This window comes from Octopus bimaculoides, chromosome 2 (genome assembly GCF_046866305.1).
Source record: "Octopus bimaculoides isolate indiv1 chromosome 2, ASM4686630v1, whole genome shotgun sequence".
NCBI classification, from domain to species: Eukaryota; Metazoa; Mollusca; class Cephalopoda; order Octopoda; family Octopodidae; genus Octopus; species Octopus bimaculoides.
Genome location: NC_142929.1, coordinates 95,531,852 through 95,551,261, shown reverse-complemented (window position 1 = coordinate 95,551,261; position 19,410 = coordinate 95,531,852). Strand labels below are relative to the sequence as shown.

Sequence of the window (19,410 nt, the reverse complement as noted above, 5' to 3'; positions counted from 1 at the left end):
CGCGAATACTCTGAAGATTTTACTCCCTTACCTTTACTCCCTCCCCTCACTTAGCGGTCATTCAAATAGCTCTTTTGTCTTAATAACGTTCAACCACACAGTACTCTCCGTTTGTTTAACGGTCATTTTCATAGCATTATTCGATGGTAAGATAACTGAAGCGACGTATGGGTTTCCGCCCTGGCATCCGAAACTCGGAGTTTTATCATGGCTACCGAATAGTTGTCACATATTATTTACAGATATATATATATATATATATATATATATATATATATATATATTTACACTCACACTCTACCTAAATGATGTGGGAAATACTAACAGAAAGAATCTTTCAGTTCTGACAGGAATCGAGTCACTGCGCGCTGCTTGCAGTTCGGTAAAGTGCCGCTGAAAATGTGCACACATCTGCTTGGATTCGAGTATTATGCGCTCGGTCGGTCCGTCAAAGACCGAATTGTGGCTTTATATCTACGTTGCGCCTCCACCAGCCGGGCACATGGAACGGCTTCTTTTTTGTGAGGCTTTATTTGTCCTTCTGCTAATCCTTGTTATGCATCTACTTTGTGGTCGATAAATTAAGTACCAGTTGCGTACGGGGTCAATCTAATCCACTGGACCACTCCCCACAAACATTTGAGGCTTTGTGCTAATAGTAGAAAAGGTTATTATTATTATTATTATTATTATTATTAGTAGTAGTAGTAGTAGTAGTAGTAGTAGTAGTAGTAGTAGTAGTAGTAGTAGTAATAGTAGCAGCAGCAGCAGCAGCCGCCGCAGCGGCGGTGGTAGCAGCAGGAGCAGTAGTAATAGTAGTAGATGTAGTGTGGTAATTATGTAGGCAGTATCTATTGAATGTTTACCAAAACACGCAGTATTTTGTCACATTCATCTATGGTCTCAATCCAAATATCTTGTGCACATTTCTCTTTTTTATTTCACTCCACGGTCGACAAAATGAGTAACAACAAAATATTGATGTTCTTCTTTCCTATCAAGATATGTCGTCTTCTGCTATAAATCTTTTTTACTATAATTATTTTCTTCCTGTAAAGGAAGTTTTATGTTGCTAGTTTTCCAAGAGAAAACAGAACATCATATGCTTCATATGTATATTGAAAACTAAGAGCCCGAGAAAGCCAAATATAAGTTTGTGATTTGGTAAGTTCAATAACATGATAATTTCAGGAGAATTTTATTACGCTAGTTGGATGGTTAGCTGAGAAATGAAGAAGACTGCACTCTATTTTATATCTAAGAGTTTTGTCGTCATGGTGAGATAAGTTGGAGTCAGCGATCTAACTCATGAGCAATGGCTGCATCTTCAGCAGCAGTATAAACGTAACAACAATAAATGCAATAGCTGCAACCACAGGAAAACAGCGATAGTATTAGGAGTAACAGCATTTGCGAAGCAGCGACAGTAGTAGCACGTTTATAGGCAACCGTAGAGGTTTTGCAATAACTGAAGTAGTAACAGTAATAGAAATCAGCTATGATATCTTCTTCACTTCAACTGGGATGTTGATCCTTCCCTCAAAATGATGAGATTACACACTGCTCCTGAAACCATTTAATTTTCAGCATAATACAATTTCAGAATGATTCAAATTACAAATTGTATCAAATTACAAATTCAGAGTAGGAGAGGAGGCGAATATATCCTCTGACACAATGAGAGAAATGTTACAAACCTTATAATATAATGCAACACCCTAGATATAAATACTGCCGCGTGTGAGTCTATATAGGAAATAAGGGTTTGTAAAACGTCAAACTCTGAGAAAGAAATACAATATCACCTGACCTTTTGACGAGTTTACAATACAAGAGATCCCAGCCAACCAGCATTTGACTCAAATTATTCTCTGGATTTGCAAACTGCGCTCTTGTTCAGTTCAGAGATTCGCGAATAGAACAATAAATAAGAAATTTTAACCTGAGATGGATGAACAAACGCTATATTTATGGGTTTGTAGATTATATTACTGCCTTGCTTCTTATTGCCCACTCTCCCTAAATTATAAATTTTCAGGGCTAACAAATCTGATTGTAACACTGGAAATCCCGTCGGCAACATTAATGATTGCGTTCTAATATTCCCCACGACGCCCCATAGCCCTCTACTCCTGTCTCTTCTAGGGACGTAGAGTTGATGGGGTAAAACTTTTAGTGCAGGTTTCATAGTTTTTTTGTATTACAGTTTAGATAATATAGCTCTATTACATTCTTGTCGAACACCACAAGGCCATTACAAAAGGTACGAATAATGTTCTTCCTAATAATGTCAATTTTTAATATTTGGTACTGTGAAAATATACATTTTTTTCATTCACATTGAAACACCTTTCACACATGCAGTTTTTACTCGCATCTACATTCAACTATTTGTAACTATCAGTGTCTTTATATTTCATGTTTTTGGAAATACTTAGAGTTCCATTCTTGAAACACTTGTATTCGGAACTTTCTGGTGAATACGCACAGAAGTTGTCAAAGCCAGCAAGGATTATTATGCTTATAAGAAATGCGCAATTTCAACAAAATATCCAAGGGTTACAAGAGTGTCCAATGATAAACATATATTGATATATTCACGAGGATTAGCAATAATGTTTACAGTTAAAGATATTTAAGAGAAAAGATTATTATTATTGTTGTTGCTATGCATGTTTCTTCTTTCAATTCCCCCCCCCATTTATTACCGAGTGATGTGTCAGTTAAAACAATTCTTTGCACTACTTGCAGGGGTGATAAGCCAGGCATAATTATCAAATTATCTTCAACTTCTTTTTTTATCAGTCTTAGTGCTCCTACAATAGCTGGTATTGTAAATGGGTCATATGTAGAGTATGTGTTATCATGCATTATGTTCTTCGATGGTGTTGTATGAATTACGTTTCATTATCAACTTTAGGTGAGTGTATACCGTATGAGGTTTTGTCTTTTATTCAGGTGAAGCATCTGCCTTGATTCCTTATAGGGCTCTTAAAATTGGTGAAATAGAAGCAAGAATATATCCTCAAACCAGCTGCCTAGGTTGAATGGCTGTAATATACTGGCGTATGATGAAAGTGCCATCGATAGAGTTGCTAATCTGAGTGGCGGGTTAAATATAGGAGGCGAAAGTCAGATTTGATCTAAAAACTTAAGCAGCAGGAAGAAATACCTTAAAGCATCTGGTCCGGCATTCTTACAGTTCCGCCTATGCACTGCCTTGAAATGGCATATTTTCGATCCCAAAAGAATGAAAGCAAAGTTGACTTGTGCAGGATTTGAACTCAGACTGCCGGAATAATTACATGAAACATTCCATCAAACGCTCTAATTATTCTGCCAAATTACACTCTTGTGTGCTACAAGTCTACAGTTTGAAATGACTTACATAATTGAAAGTGTCTTGTGCAGGATGCGAACTGTGTCTGGCACGACTGTATTTGAACTGTTTATATTGCTGCCGGCAGTAATATACTTTGCATGATTTTTGTCACAGGTTTTCATTAGTATTGTTACACTATTTAATATAATGAAGGCGGAGTCTTGCGAAGAGCCAATCACGCCTGGGGAGGTGATGGAGGCTTTGGCCGACTGTAAAGCGGGTAGGTCGCCGGGACTAGATAGTCTTCCGTACGAGCTGTATAAATGTTTGCCAGACTTGTTCGGGCATCTACTGGCTGACGTTTACGCGAACTGGCAACAGAATGAGTTTATCCCTAGATCTGTGCACCGGGGAGTAGTGACGTTGGTCAGAAAAGACCCGGACAAGGGGGACGTTATAGAGAATTTCAGGCCCATCACTCTGTTAAACGCAGAAGTGAAAATTTTGGCCAAGGTTTTAGCGAAAAGTTTGGCGCGTGTTGCGAATGGTACAGTCGGGAAAGCACAGACATGTGCCATCCCAGGCAAAACCATTCAGGATACCCTCCATCTTATCCGCTATATCATAGAGAGGGTTGGTAATAAATCTGGCAAAGATGGGGCACTGGTACATTTGGACCAGTCAAAAGCTTTTGGTAGGGTTGACCATCGACACCTGGCGACTGTGCTTGCGGTTCGGCCTGGGCCTTGGTTTCCTCAGGTGGTTTATCGCTTTGTACCACAACATTGACTCGACAGTTCGGGTGAACGGTTTCCTTTCGAAGCCATTCTGCATCTCATCGCTTTTGTATGTGATGGCTCTCGAGCCCCTACAGCGATGGTTGAGTGGCATTCCGAGAGAACCAGGTCTAGAGTAGTTTGTTACGGCTAACGCGGATGATATCACTATCAGCGTAATCTCAGTAGCACGCCTACGTGAAGTGGGTAAGACTATTGGGGGTTACGAGGAGGTGGCAGGAGCAAAGATTAACCAGGAAAAGTCGGTCGGCTTGCAACTCGGCACCTGGGTTGGCAAGTCGATGCCTTCAGACAGCGTTGTTGGGCGCTGGGCGGAGGAACCGGTTAAATTGCTGGAAATTTGGTTTCGGTCAAGCCTCTAGACAGAGAAGAAGTGGACGGAGGTATTGAGCAGGGTGGCTGCAGTAATCAAGACTTGGTCTTGGCGGTGGCTATCCCTGAAAACGAGGGCGCAGGTGGCCAATGTGTTTATCGCATCGGTCATTACCTACCGCCTGACCGTCGTGCCCTGTCCGAATTCGTGGTTGATCAGGTTGGCGAGACAGCTCTTTCACTTTTTGTGGAAGGGCAGGTCACCACTTGTGAAACGCTTTGTCTGCTGTCAAAAGCCTTTACAGGGAGGTTTAGGGATGCCTTGGTTAATGATGCGCAGGCATGCGTTGAGATTGAGGCACCTCTGGATTCTCCTGGATAGTGAATGGGTGTGGTCTCCGCTAGCCAGACAAATGTACTCCGAGTTCAAAATTTTTGCGAACAGGAAGCCTGGTGTTCTCGTAGATCGAGGTCGAGTGAATGACATAAAGAGTGCTGTAAGGCCCTCTTGCTATTCCGGCGCTCGGGCAACGCCAGTGGTGGGGGTTCCAGACGGGTTTTATATAGTGGGTTGATAGAGTCTGAATGCGACGATAGCCTGGGGGCGACTCTAGGTCTCGGATTTATTCAACTGGACAGCCTGTTTCACCGTACATTCGGGTTGAGAACGTTAGACAACTTCCAAAAGTCCTTAGATCGGGGCTTGTGGGGTCGGGGCGTGGCCTGATCATCGTTTCATTTGTATTGTCCCTGTATTGTTAATTTCATTCGATTTTTTATATATTTCATTTAATTTTTAAAAGTCATATTTTATGTAAAATCATGCCGATTCACTGATCCCATCAGTTGTTCTGTCCATTTCTATGTTTAGCCCCTGGTGGGCAATAAAGAAATAGGTATTTCATCTGCCGCTACGTTCTGGGTTCAAATTCCGCCGAGGTAGACTTTGCCTTTCATCCTTTCGAGGTCGATAAATTAAGTACCAGTTACGCACAGGGGTCGATGTAATCGACTTAATCCGTTTGTCTGTCCTTGTTTGTCCCCTCTATGCTTGGCCCCTTGTGGGCACTAAAGGAATGAGAAATGTTAGTACGCCAGGTGAAATGCTTAGCAGTATTTCGTCTGCCGCTACGTTCTGAGTTCAAATTCCGCCGAGGTCTACTTTGCCTTTCATCCTTTCGGGGTTGATAAATTAAGTACCAGTTAAATACTGGTGTCGATCTAATCGTCTGGCCCCTCCCCGCAAAATATCGGGCCTTGTGCCTAGAGTAGAAAAGTATATTGAAGGAGACGAGCTGGCAGAAACGTTAGCACGCTGGGTGATAATGCTTAGCGGTATTTCGTCTGTCTTTACGTTCTGAGTTCAAATTCCACCGCGGTCGACTTTGCCTTTCATCATTTCGGAGTCGATAAATTAAGTACCAGTTGCGTACTGGGGGCGATCTAATCCACTGGCCCCTCCCTAGAGTAGAAAAGATTATTTGATATTATGATCCAATCTTTTCAGTTTCAAAGTCTTTCACAGTTCTAACTCCCCCTTTTCGTGTTATTATTTAACCGGAGGTAATTAAGACATCTTATAAATCATTGACCATGGGGTAATTTTTGCGTTCTGAGTTCAAATTCCGCCGAGATCGACTTTGCCTTTCATCCTTTCGGGCTCGATAAATTAAGTACCAGTTAAGCACTGGGGTCGATGTAATCGACTTAATCCCTTTGTCTGTCCTTGTTTGTCTCCTCTATATTTAGCCGCTTGTGGGCAATAACGAAATAAGAAACACACGCAAACACATAGACAGACATACATACATATATATATATGTATGTATGTATGTGTGTATGCGTGTATATATATATATATCATTTCATATTGTTGTATACGTCAGATATATCCATTGTCTTTAAATGATTTTTAAACAATCAAAACTTCTAAAATAGTGCAATATGAGGAGAAGAGTAAGTATTTATTGAAATAACATATAAACATTTATAAAAAAATGTTCAATAAATAAGGAAATAACTCTAAAATCTTTAATAAATGTTAAAAGTTTATGAAAAAATTTCTTAGAAACTGAAATGTGAAAGGGTATTGCTTGTAATGAAAAAACTCAATCGTAGTAGTAATGTCATACCTGCGGTTGTTACTTTGACAAAAACAGCTGTGGTTGTAATAATGTATATAAGTCATGATTATAATGAAACATACCAGTGGTTTCTAATGGCAAAGTTCAGGTAATCTGAGATCAATTGAAAGAGTTAATGACGTAACTGAATATTGATTAGTGCGAGTATTTGAAATGGCATTGCAGTGGTGATCGTAATGACAAATACACAGCATCGATGGCAGTAAAATAGCTGGGTGGTGGTTGTGATGAAACAGACAGGTGGTGGTTGTAGTGTCAAACCTAAATTGTGGTTGTAATTTCTTCGAAATCTTTGTAACGATACCCCTGTGTTGTTTATAAAGAAATAATAATGTAAATCTTTATGGGAAATTTTAATGAAGCCGATCATGCAATCTTCAGTTCTGCATAAGCCTGATAACAATAATAATTACTTCTGGTAATTATTATTGTTTCAAATTGATTTATATCTCACCCCCATAATGGAATTTAGGTGGGCTTACTCTTGGATAACATGTCATCACCTGTGACTCCAGGCATTCAAGCACTTTCGAATAATCTTCTCCATCCCCAACAAGCAGGGCAGTTGAATATTTCGTGTATGCTTTTGTAAATCAATCTTTTTTGCCCTCTTTTTGAGCTTCTTTCCTGTCCTTCCTAATGCTCAAGTAACAATTGGCACGAGCTTACTTTTCTGCAATCCCACAATCTGCTTATCTTTCTTTTCGGGTCCCGGTATACATCTACCTTGTTGATTTCTTTTTCTCTTGTAAAAAATGTATGGGCCACATCAATTATGTAACAAGTTTGTTCCCTCCTCTCAGACACCTGTACATCTAGTCTAGTATGCTCAAGAAGATGATCCGTTTGGATAAGAAAGTCTCGAAAACTTTAGCCTTATTTTCTATCACATTTTCAGGTGCATGTTCAAACCACTTGTGCTCTAATGGAAGTCCATATTTCTTACATATTTCCCGGTGAATCTGCTTCGCAACCTTATCATGTACTGTTTCTAGGCGAGTTTGGAACATTCACTTACTATGTGGGTCACCGTTTTTTCTCGTTCATCACACAACCTGTATAATGGCGACACATGTACTCCTGCCTTACATTTTGTACTATTTGTCCAGAGGGCTTGATCCTGAGCTGCCATCATTAATCATTATGCCTGTTTTGAGAATTCTTTTTTCAAACCATTTACAAGTTTATTCGCATCTTTCCGCCTCAGTAATCTTCATAATCTGTGGGTGTAAATGATTTTCCCCTATAACTTTGATTTCTCTTTTAGAGTACCTCATCTTTTGTCTATCCTTCTCCTTGTGTGTTCGCACTGCTAACAGCTGCGAGCAATTCTTCAGTGCTTTTGTTAACATACTGGCTGAGACATTTCACTTATGTGTTCACACAATCCACCTTCCGAGCTTTTTGACCAATAACTTCCAGTTTCTCTTTGTTTCAATTCACAATACCTACCACATATCTCACACTCGATACAACCCTTGACTTTATTACCTTCACAATGTTTCCAGAATTTAGCTTAAATTTCAGTATCATTTTGATCCTTCTAAAGTACTCCTTTCTTTCACTTCTTTGTTCTGATGGTATTTGATTCCATAACTCCCAAATACTTGTATCCTTGATATTCTTCTAAACTTTTATTACCTGATTATTCAGCAATTTGAGTCCTTTGCTCTGATATACTTTCCCCTCTTCAGCATCAAAATAGCTCATTTATTGGTGCCAAATACCTTGCCTATGCTATTGCTGAAAATTCTTACTGTGTTCCCCAGCGTGCCAAGCTTAACTTTAAATCGTCCATGTGTAGTAGGTGGTTAGCCACTCCCACTTCATTTCGCAAATTTTATCCTGCTTTAACATCTCTCAAAACCATCAACAGAGGTATTGATATCAGCACAAACAAGAGTGATGAGAGACTGTCTCTTTGAAATATCCCTCTTTTAATCTTCTCTGTACGCCATGATTTTCGTTCAGATGTTTATTCCGTTTTCTAGATTGCCATACATCTCTTTAGCAAGCTTTGTATATTCTCTGCTACTCATTTTTCCATACATTTTCCTATCTATCTATCAGGTACCATATCGTGGGCCTATCTTGTAATCTACGTCTTTCCTAGTCCCATTAACCTTCTTTTGCAGTTCTTTAGTATCATCTTGTCTATTAACAACCAATATTTATTCCCCCTTGACCTACGTTTATAACCCTTCTGCTCATTATCAAAAAATTTCTAAAGTTCGTCAACTATTACTCCTGTCAACAGTTTTCACATAGTAGGTAAACATTGTTGGTCGACAGTTTGATTCTTCATTACCCTTTGTCACATTCTTCAAGACTAATGTTATTAATCCATGCTTCATCCAGAGTGCAACATCATTCCCATTCAGATGTCCTTGGAACTGATTTGCAAATCTCAAACTGCATGCTGTAAATATTGCGTGATGTAAATATTTTAATCCAATATACTTGTAAGCTATCTGGGCCTGGTGACTTCCAGTTTTATTTCATTTACATGTTTCTCCATTGTTGTCTGGAAGATTCTTATGTTTTCTTGACTGTTTTGCCTCTTTAAATTTTCTCTATCCAATTAGCTCCAACATTATGCTCAACTGGTTGATCCCAGATTTCACCCACAGACCGTGCAGACCCTTTCCTATTTGGTATGACACCATTGTCTTAAATCTTTCGCTTTAACTTTTCGAACAATTTTTGTCTGATTCGTCTTGTACATCCTGCTCTCTATAAACTGTCCTGTTTGTCCTTCATACTTTGCTAGCTTTCCTGAAATGATTCTTTACAATAATTGTAACAGTTATTATTGCTCTAATTCTCAGAACTTTCGGTTTCAGTTGCTTTGGTTGATACACTTTACCCGCATTTTCCATAGTCTCTGCAATTCAATAGCTGGTTCCTAGTACTTTGCTATATTTTCTATACTTCTCATATTGATGTTTTCTTCATTTGGGACTGTAAAGTCAATTATCTGGCACATTATATTCTCTTTATCTACTACTACTACTACTACTACTACTACTACTACTACTACTACTACTACTACTACTACTACTACTACCACCTCTTTTCATATTAACTTTCCCTAACAGTGTGTCACCTGAGTAGAGTTCTACATTTCATTTCCTCATATTACAGCTAATTAATTCACTTATGTTGTCTAGTTTACTGAATATACTCAAACATTCACTTATCTATGAGTGTGGGATCATGTCATAGCCTTTCCTGTAATCTATTCATGTTATTGTTAGATTTCTCTTTCTAGCTTTTACTTTATTTAGAACTGCTTTGTCTAGGTATAATGGATCATGCTCTCCTCTTGCCTGCTCCTTGTAACCTTTCTGTTCTTCTGGCAGTAAATTCTGGTTGTCAAGGTGCTCATAAAGGCTATCTGAAAGCATTCCTGTTAACAACTTCCATACTAATGGTAAGCAAGTGATTGATCTATTGTTGCCAACTGTATTACCCTTGCTCTTATCTTTCATAATGAGTATTGTCCTCACTCTAGTCAACCAATTTGGTATTATTCCTCCATTAAGGCAATCCTGAAGTTGTTCCTTCAGCCTCCTATGTACACTACTAAATTTCTTTAGCCAGTAACTTTGAACTAAATCTGTTCCTGGGCCCTTACAATTCGGCATTTTTCCTTACATGTTAATCATTAATGCACTAGTTAATCTTAGATCTGGTTGCTTCTTGCTCACTACTTCTTTCCTCACTTTCTTTAACGATACTGCGTCTTCATTATGATTGACTGGCTTATCCCAAGTATTACTCCAAAACTTTCTAGTTTCTTCTGTATTAGGTTTCTCATCTTTAGTACTTCGTTAGTCATAGTTTTCTTTCATTGTTTTTGCGGATTCTTATTTTCTACTTCGTGGTGGTTTCAGATTTGATCTATCTTCCCAGCAGCTGGCTGTCACATGTCGATGCTGTTTAGTATTCGCTTCGGTATTAGCACGCCGAGCATAGCGGCATTTTGCTCGTCTTTACGTTCTGAGTTCAAATTCTGTCGTTGTCGACTTTGCCGTTCAGTCTTTCGGTGTCGATAAAATAAGTACCGATTGAGTACTGGGATTGATGTAATTAACTCTCCCCCTCCCACAAATTTCAAGATTTGTACCTATATTACAAAGGATTATTATTATTATTAGTTGTAGTAGTAGTAGTAGTAGTAGTAGTAGTAGTAGTAGTCAGTTTTCTTTCTATTTCTTGCTGAGAGTCTTCCCGACATTAATAGATCATTAAAATAAGCACCAGATCGTTCATTTACAAAGCTAAGTTATGTGAAAAAAAGATTAGATTAAAAAAAATATTTAGGTTGTCGTTCTCATATCGACAATGCTCTTCTCAATACGTGTGATGTACCTGTTAAAACAATTTTTGCACTTTTTGCATAGATGGTAAGCCGAGGATCATTCTCAAAAATAAATTTCAGTTCCTATTTTGATCATTCCATGTGCTCCTACAATCAGTGGCACTTTAACCGACTTGTGGTGCCACACTTTTCTCTATTTCAGTGAAAAACCTTTATATTTTTTGATGTTTTCAAATTCTTTTGCCGAGATATGATCATAACGGATACTCATGTCGCTCAATAAACAGACTATATTGTTTGCCGGTGTATTAGCTTCGATGATTCTGTCTGTATGTACAGAAAAGTCCAAAAGTATCGTTACATTTTCTCCCTCAGTTTCAATCTCAGGGTGATGTTTATACCATTTGTCGACAGTTTAGATTTTAGGATGCCGACATATTAATCAGTATAGATAGTGGCAAACTCTGTCATGTCTTCATTTATTCTCCACTGATGCTAAGACTACATCAATAGATTAAGTCGTCTACTGCTTCAAACTAATCATTTCAGAATCGGCACTTTGGATCTACTCCCTTTTTCATCACATTGCCTTGTTAGTTGCGAGTCAATAATCTTTGATCTTGAGCAACTAAAATGAAACCATCGCTCTCTGCATTTAACCCTGATCTGTGTAGCCACTGATGGGTGTGCTTCTCATCAAATCAGATGGCTTATATATATTTACAATGAAGAGACTTGTGCTTCAGTCAATTGTTCAGGCGCTTTTTCCTTGACATTGATTTCCCCTGCTTTGCAACAACTATTGCCGCGCTTCTATCAAGCTGTTCAGGCTGGGTATCATGCATGAACTCAATAAGAAATATTTTTACTCTCTTTCATAAGTTATCGAAGCTTCTTACGTTTCTCGTGATTTTCAACGAGTTTTAAAATCCAGTCATGAGATGTTTCAAGACATTTGGCCAGTCTGATTGCAGTGGTTTTGTAAGAGATTTCAAACCGGATCAAGCCTCATTGGGCTCTATGAAGGTAGCGACTACTCTTGTCTACCTTTGGGTTCTGCATCTTATTGCAAGTGAGCAGCTCACGTATTTTCCCGGCAATTTTCTTTATTTCGCTGATATTCCACTTCAACACATTGAAGCTATAAACAACAATTAGAAGTGCTAAGGAATTTATGGCTAACACCATGTTATATGCATTTAGCTCAGATTTCAGGACTGCCTGAAATCTCCTGTAATATTCCTTCCTGATCTCGTTCATGCTTGCAAGGTGAATGCTAGAGCCATCGTCTATGCCAAGGTGTTTGTAGGCCATTAAAATAAACACACCAGATTGCTCATTTACAAAGTCATGTGATAGAGAAAAAGGGGAAGAAAGACAGAGAGAAAAAAGGAAAAGATGAAAAATAAAAAAGTAAACAAAGAAAATAAAGGGGGGGAAAACGAAAAAAAATTCACAGCGTCAATGCTTTTTCTCAATACATGCGGCGTACCAGTTAAGACAAACTTTTGCACTTCCTACATGTATGGTAAGCCAGGGATCATTCTTAAATAACTTTCAGTTACTTCTTTGATCATTCTAAGTACTCCTACAATTACTGGTATTGTAACCGTCTTGAGATGCCACATATCAATAATAATAATAATAATAATAATAATAATAATAATAAAGAAGAAGAAGAAGAAGAAGAAGAAGAAGAAGAAGAAGAAGAAGAAGAAGAAGAAGAAGAAGAAGAAGAAGAAGAAGAAGAAGAAGAAGAAGAAGAAAAAGAAGAAGAATGGTGGCGAGCTGGCGAAACCTTTAACACACCGAAGAAAATACTTCCGCATTTCGTCCTTCTTAATGTTCTGAGTTAAAATTCAGCCGAAATTCGACATTGCCTTTCAGCATTTATAGGTAAATAAAATAAGTACCAGAGTCCAAGTAATAGATTTAAGCCACAATAATATTGCTGGCCTTGTGTTCAAATTTGAAAGAATTATGGTTATTATTATTATCCAGTAAGAGAGCAGCGCATACCACCAGAGTGACACTGGGGTAGAAATATGCGAAGCTTAATATGCCCATCATTGCTACCCGTCTGATAGGGGTGCACCAAGCATACGTATCACAACATATGTGTGCGGCATGATGATCTTGCAGGTGGAGCCCAGTTAGAATTTTCTTCAGGTCGAGTAGCCCATCCCGCTTAAAAGGTTCCTGAATAAAGGTTGTTTTATGGATGATGAACAAAACAACCATGTTTCCAGAGGTGAATTATTCAAACCACAAAGAATTCCTCTCAACACATGGCTATGATGCTCCCCCACTACTTCTGCTCGTGATCAGAGATGCACATATCGCCAGCCACCAAGGGACATGCTCAACTGGTTAAGGTAAAACAACTGACAGGCAAATCTGTGGTGATGAGCAGAATATTTGCTGTAGCCCATCTTTTATATCAAATCAGAACATATACATGATAACACTTCCAATCAGTTAAGATCGGAAGCCATAAGAGCCAATGCCTGGTACTGCTTCAGGTCAATTATTATTATTATTATTATTAGTAGTAGTAGTAGTAGTAGTAGTAGTAGTAGTAGTAGTAGTATGTTTTGGTTTTGATTTAATTTACACGTGTTGCGCCCAAGTCTCGACCAGAGTTGTCAAAGAACAACAAAGTTTTGCGTCAGAGAAGAGATGCCGTGCAATGAAAAATACTGTTGTGTGTGAAAGACATAGACGCCGAGTGAGAAAGTTTGCATTTACAAGGAGAAGCATTTACGTGGAATATGTGAGGCACCCATAAGTATGATCTTTTGTGACTTACTTATTTTAGAGCTGCCAAGCATTTCGTCTACATATTTGCTTGCTCCTCTTGATATCATTCCAAGTGTCCCAGTAATAATAGATGATCTTGTTCTTTTGAGATGCCGTATTCTTCCGACTTGAATCTTTTTTGTTTAGTTTTTTCAAACGCTTTTAGAGAAATAATTTTGTTGACTGGATCTGCAAGTCCACTAAGAAGATAAATCTTTTCAATATCATTTTTTACATTGACATCAGGTCGGTTTGCCTGTATCGTCTGATCAGTTTGAAACTGAAATGTCAATGGATGATAATCTCGGCATTCTGAGTAACTTACAATACCTTGTGTTCCCACCAATTGTTTTTGTGAGAGAGGTTCTATGCGCGGTATATCGAGTAATAATTGTAGTAAGCTGTCTTGTTATGCGTTAGCAAGTATTCTGTCGATTCTAGTCTGGGGTATCCAGAGATTATATGGTCGATTGTCTCTAGAGCTCTGGAGCAAAACAGTTGTACAATTGGCCAAATATTCTGGAGTCGTCTGCGATTCCTTTGTAATTGCATTGCATCAAGTTAGTTTCTTGTATTAATTTATACACATATTGAGCCCATTTATGATCTGATCCATACCAGGTGACTTCCGTTTACTCGATTGCTTTAATGTGAGTCTGATACTACACATATTCGCTCTTCTATAAGCCCAGTTTCTCCTTCTTGTCTACTAATCCATGGGGTATCGCAGCTGTGCTAATTTTTATGTGTCCAAATGTTCCTCCAGAACTGCAATATTTCATGCTCTTGGGTGGGGTCTTCTCCTGTTTTTATGATGCTCTTTCAAATATGCCTATAGAATTTCTATGGATTGTTTTTTGAACATGATGTTATCTTTGAAAAACCTTCATTGTTTTTCGAAGCGGCACTTTTGTTTTATCTTCACTATTTCGGCAAACTGGTGTTCCATCGTCAATTCGTGCTTTTTCGTTATCGTTATCTTCATAGATGGTTTTATATTATGATTTTTGCTTAAGCTTTTCAATGCTTCTATATCAGATCGGAAAGCGTCGATTTGTTTCTTGATTTTTGTTTCTTGCCCCGTTGGTCTCTATGGCGATTTTCCACTTTCCTTGTCCAGTTTTACGCCACACATTTTGGTGTAGGCTGTAGCAGCAGCACAGAATACCTAATTCAATGAAGCGATGTGTAGTTTGTTTTCGTTTGTGTTGGATTTAAGGGTTGTGTTTACCTGGCCGATTCTTTTGTCATATTTTATTTATTTATTTATTTATTTTTGCTACTATGAATCTCAGGAAAGTCATTGTATTCTTTCATGTCCATATTTTTTACATCGTTTCATTCAGTTATTTATTTGTTCTTCAAGTTATTTCAAGTCCCTACTCTTATCTTACTTTCTCTAAAATCTTGTTAGTCCTTTTATTATATGCATCTGCAATGATTTGACTAGCAAACAGTTTTTGGTTGTTTGTATCGTGTTGTTTACTTCTTCCTGCAAAGATTTTTTCTCCTGTAACTCTGACGTAGGTTTTGTCTGTTAATTTGCTAGCTGTAATGGCTGTGTTGTTTCTTAGATTTAGTTTTACATTTTTGTTTTATTTTGTCGTTTTGAATATTAGTTCACAATCTCGTGTTTTTTTTTTTTAATTTCATCGTACATTTTCAAGCCTGTTGCTGTTTATGTTAAGTCTCGTGTTAGTATTCTTTCCTTTCTGGATTCTGTGTTTGTTCAGTTTTTGAGACGTATGTTGGAAGATACATAGCGGTGTAGTAAGCCTCAATAACCTGTTTATTATCTCCTCATCACCATTCTTTTGGTTTTAATTGGTACCGGAAGATGTTGGGTATAGAGTTCCTTCAGGACTTGTCCTCTTCTGGGAAACCTCCAGACTCATATTGCTGAAGAGGCTCTAATCAGTAACAAACTTTTCTACCCTTGACTACGTAAAAAAGTAACCCGAAGATAAACAGCGCATGACCGTGCAAGTGGAGATTTGTAATTTTCTCCAGTTTAAGTAGCCCATCACACTCAAAATGTCCCTGCATATGGGTTATTTAAAGATGATAAACGAAATACCCATGTTTCTAATAGTGAATTCTTGAAACCCCAAAGAAGCCATCTCAGCACATGGGTATGGCTGGGGTCGGTATAATCGTTCGGCCCGCTAATTCGAAATTTCTGGCCTTGTACCTATAGTAGAAATGATTCTTCTTCTTCTTCTTATTATTATTATTATTATTATTTATTATTATTATTATTATTATTATTATTATTATTATTATTATTATTATTATTCCGGGCGATTTTCTGCTCGCCCCTTGATAATATTTTCAAATTTGATTCCCAGTTCTAATAATTTTTTATATTTTACGCCTAATTATTTTCTTGTATAATAGTGCTCACTTGCTTAGTAAGTATTGCTTTCATTATTTTATCACAGCCATAATCTCTATTTGCTAAACAAACATCACGGTAGTCCAACGACAGAGGGAGAAGCAGTTTGTCAAGTTTTACCTTCCCCTCAAAGCGGCCCTTCTGTAAGCTTTGCAGCGTGTGTGAGTGAGAGAGAGAAAGGATGGAGAGAGAACATTGCAAACGATGAATGAAATAAACATTATTTGAAAAAATCATATAAATAAATGGGCATTACATGTGTATACGCCCCCGACTTTGTTGCCTCGTGACATCCACAAAAATGGATACTTTTTAACAAAATTTTCTACAAACACCGCTTCAGAGGATATAGGGATGTATGAGGAATGATTTTTCCGATGAGGAGTTTCGGAAAATTCACACGATCTGACTATTTTTCCCTCATAACTTTCAGGAAGATAGGTATCTTTTAATGAAAATTTATACAAATCCCTTTCAAACGGCATAGATTAATATTATAAAGAAGGTTGTGGGGAAAATTTTTCCAGGGGTTTTCCTCATTTTTTTAAAACCACTGCCTTCGAAATGATGGGGTTGTGGGGGGCATCTTTGTATGTAAAAAGCTTTGTAAACTCTTTTTTTACACCCCTTCCCTCATCATCCTACTCCGGACCTATTTTGGCCAATTGTTTTTGCTGTTTTTTTTTTTGCACTTCAAAACCATAAGAAGAGCATCTTCGGTAATTTTTTTTAATTGTTAATATTTTCAGAAGGAAAAAGTGAGTGATTTAAGGGCGATTTGGCTGCTATTACTAGCATATACAAAGACAACCCTCTTCGTTTCTTTATCACTCTCGCGTCTATTGATGTTTTTCAATATTTTCCCCCGTTGATACATTTATATGTTCAAAAAATAAAAGAAAATGTGAGAAATTATAAATTTTTTGCAACCCTACTCCCTGCTCCCAATTGTTTCTGTTTAGAAATTAAAATATTGGTGAACCTGAGAAGGTCATTGCTGGCATTTATCCACAGTGATGTTTTAAAAAATTACGGAGTTGTACTTGCATAGCAAGTAACTTGATCTGAGATCGTGTGCTGAAACAAAAACAATTGCAGCGTAGATGTTTGTAAGCCATTCAAGAGCACACTGAGGTCGCGATATATCTACCTAAGTATATGAAGGGGAGGGTTGGATTTACGGTTAGTTTTTAGGGTTAAGGTTAGGGCTAATTTTAGAGTTAGTTAGAGTTAGGATGTCATTACACATCCACGCAGCGTATATTTAAAATGTTTTGTACGTAACACCTGTATTCAAGTAGTACCTCTGTATTTAAGTAGTGCCGTTAAGGAAGCTCTGTATTTAAATAGTACCAGTTTCACTTCAACATCAAAATTTCAAGTGTCATAATAGTTTCTTCGTTTTGAAACTACGACCTGTTCACTGACAAAAGTTCGCAAACGTAATGCAGCACGAAGTTTTGTCAGTGAACAGCAAACCCACACACACACACACACACGCACACATATTCATTGCCTTTCATTTGTATGTATATGTATCTATGTATGTGCGCGTGTGTCTCTGTTGAAATCGCTCATGCAACTTGTTTGTGTATATATTGGCTTAGTAGTACAGAGTTTTGGGAGACTGTGAATAAGTTGCATGTTTCGAGTACTTGTGGGTAATTTTTTTCTCCTCGTCTTCTAATAATAATTACCCAACTTTCTAGGCTCTTCTTACAATTATCCCGCGTTCAAAAATTATACGGGTATTTAAAATTTTTTTATTCAATGAATAATAAATTATGTGTACATTAATAGAATAATAAATAATAAATTATATGGCGGTGCCCCAGCATGGCCACAGCTCATGAGCCGAAACTAGATGAAATGAAAAATGAAAAATACATTAATAGAATAAACTGTCGGTTTTCCAAATAGCGAATGGATACATAAAAGTAAAAGTGAATGCAATGAATATTTAAATTTGTTAATTAGGCATAGTGAATGCAATGAATATTTAAATTTGCGAGAAAATAGATCTTAAAAATTCAAGAAACTTCAGAAATCGAAATTATAGGAAATTTCTTAGAACAAGAATTTATAAAAATATTTCCAGACTGTCAGCCCTTTAATAATTGCTTTCATAGCCTTTGTACAGCTTCTAACACTGGAGATGTACTACAGTATCAGCTGTTCCTACCAGTGAACTAAGGTAACACCTCTTATTTTTCGAGCACCTTCCGGAGTATTCGATCGGTTTCAAGTAGTGTTGTTTTCTGCAAGTGTTCCACCCTTATTGTAGCCCCTATTTGTTCCACGTACTTCTCAAGATATTTGTAATTACTGTGGTAGAAAAAACAATTATACATATATATATATATATATATATATATATATATATATATATATATATATATATATATATATATATATATATATATATATATATATATATATATACACACTGATATTCACGTCGTTGAATCTTTGACTTCCTGAATTCAATTGTGTTGTTGCAATAAAATTTGTGTTTACGTATTTGGGTAATATATCAAAGTTTTAAAGTTTTCTTGAGATGTTTGTTTGTCTGTCCAGTGGGAGAATACAGTAGGACTTTTGCAACGAAAAGGATGTTTACATTTTCGAATACTCAGGAAGAAAGGAAAGGATAAGTGTTGTAGTTGTAGATACTAAAGGTGATATTTTAAAGCTGATTGCTTGTGTGTTCGAAAGCTCTAGGTATGTAAGTTTCTTCACTTATTTTATTTTATTTGGAGGGAGATTTAAAATATTCACAGGAAATTGTAGATATTCCAGTCTTTGGGAATAGTAGGAGGAAGAGATGTTCACCTCGTTGAATTTTTGAATTTCTGAGTTTCTTTTTCCTTTGGAATTTCATTTTATCTTTAAAAGTTTTGCTGTGTCTTACTGTTTTTGTAGTTATGCAGTACGTGCTTACTTCCTCAAGTTGTTTTCGTGTTGAGATATTAAAGTTTCTAAATTTTTTGAGTTGTTCGTTTGTATGTCCGTTCAGAAAAGACTGTGCCTTTTTTTGCAATAAAAAGGATGTTTACATTTTAGAATTTTCGGGGAAAAAAGACCGGAAAGAAAAGGAAGGTAACATTTTTTCACAGAAAATTATAGATATTAAGGTTATAAAATTTACTGGAGATGATTTATTTTTTGTATGTCCAAACAGAGAAAACTATAGAGTTCTTGGAATAAAGATGATGTTTTCATTTTCGAATACTCAGGGGGAAAGAAAAGGATAGGTATTTTCAGGCGTTGTAAGTTTTAAAGCTGATCGTTTGTGTGTTCGAAAGCTGTAGATATGT

General features: G+C 37.2%; 2 protein-coding genes across 2 annotated transcripts in view; one reads left to right on the top strand and one right to left on the bottom strand.

Annotated features, from left to right (window-relative positions):
• The window catches only part of LOC106883370 (uncharacterized), a 232,059-nt gene that overhangs the window by 59,549 nt on the left and 153,100 nt on the right, over nt 1-19,410 (top strand). The window lies entirely within an intron of this gene.
• Nucleotides 9,818-10,222, bottom strand: LOC149137161 (uncharacterized). The gene has a single exon (XM_089338714.1). It carries the CDS (start codon nt 10,220-10,222, stop codon nt 9,818-9,820), a length of 405 nt encoding a protein of 134 aa, XP_089194840.1.

Excerpts from the sequence above, each read along its gene's own strand:
- LOC149137161 (XM_089338714.1), bottom strand. The coding sequence starts at position 10,222 with ATGCCGAATTGTAAGGGCCCAGGAACAGATTTAGTTCAAAGTTACTGG.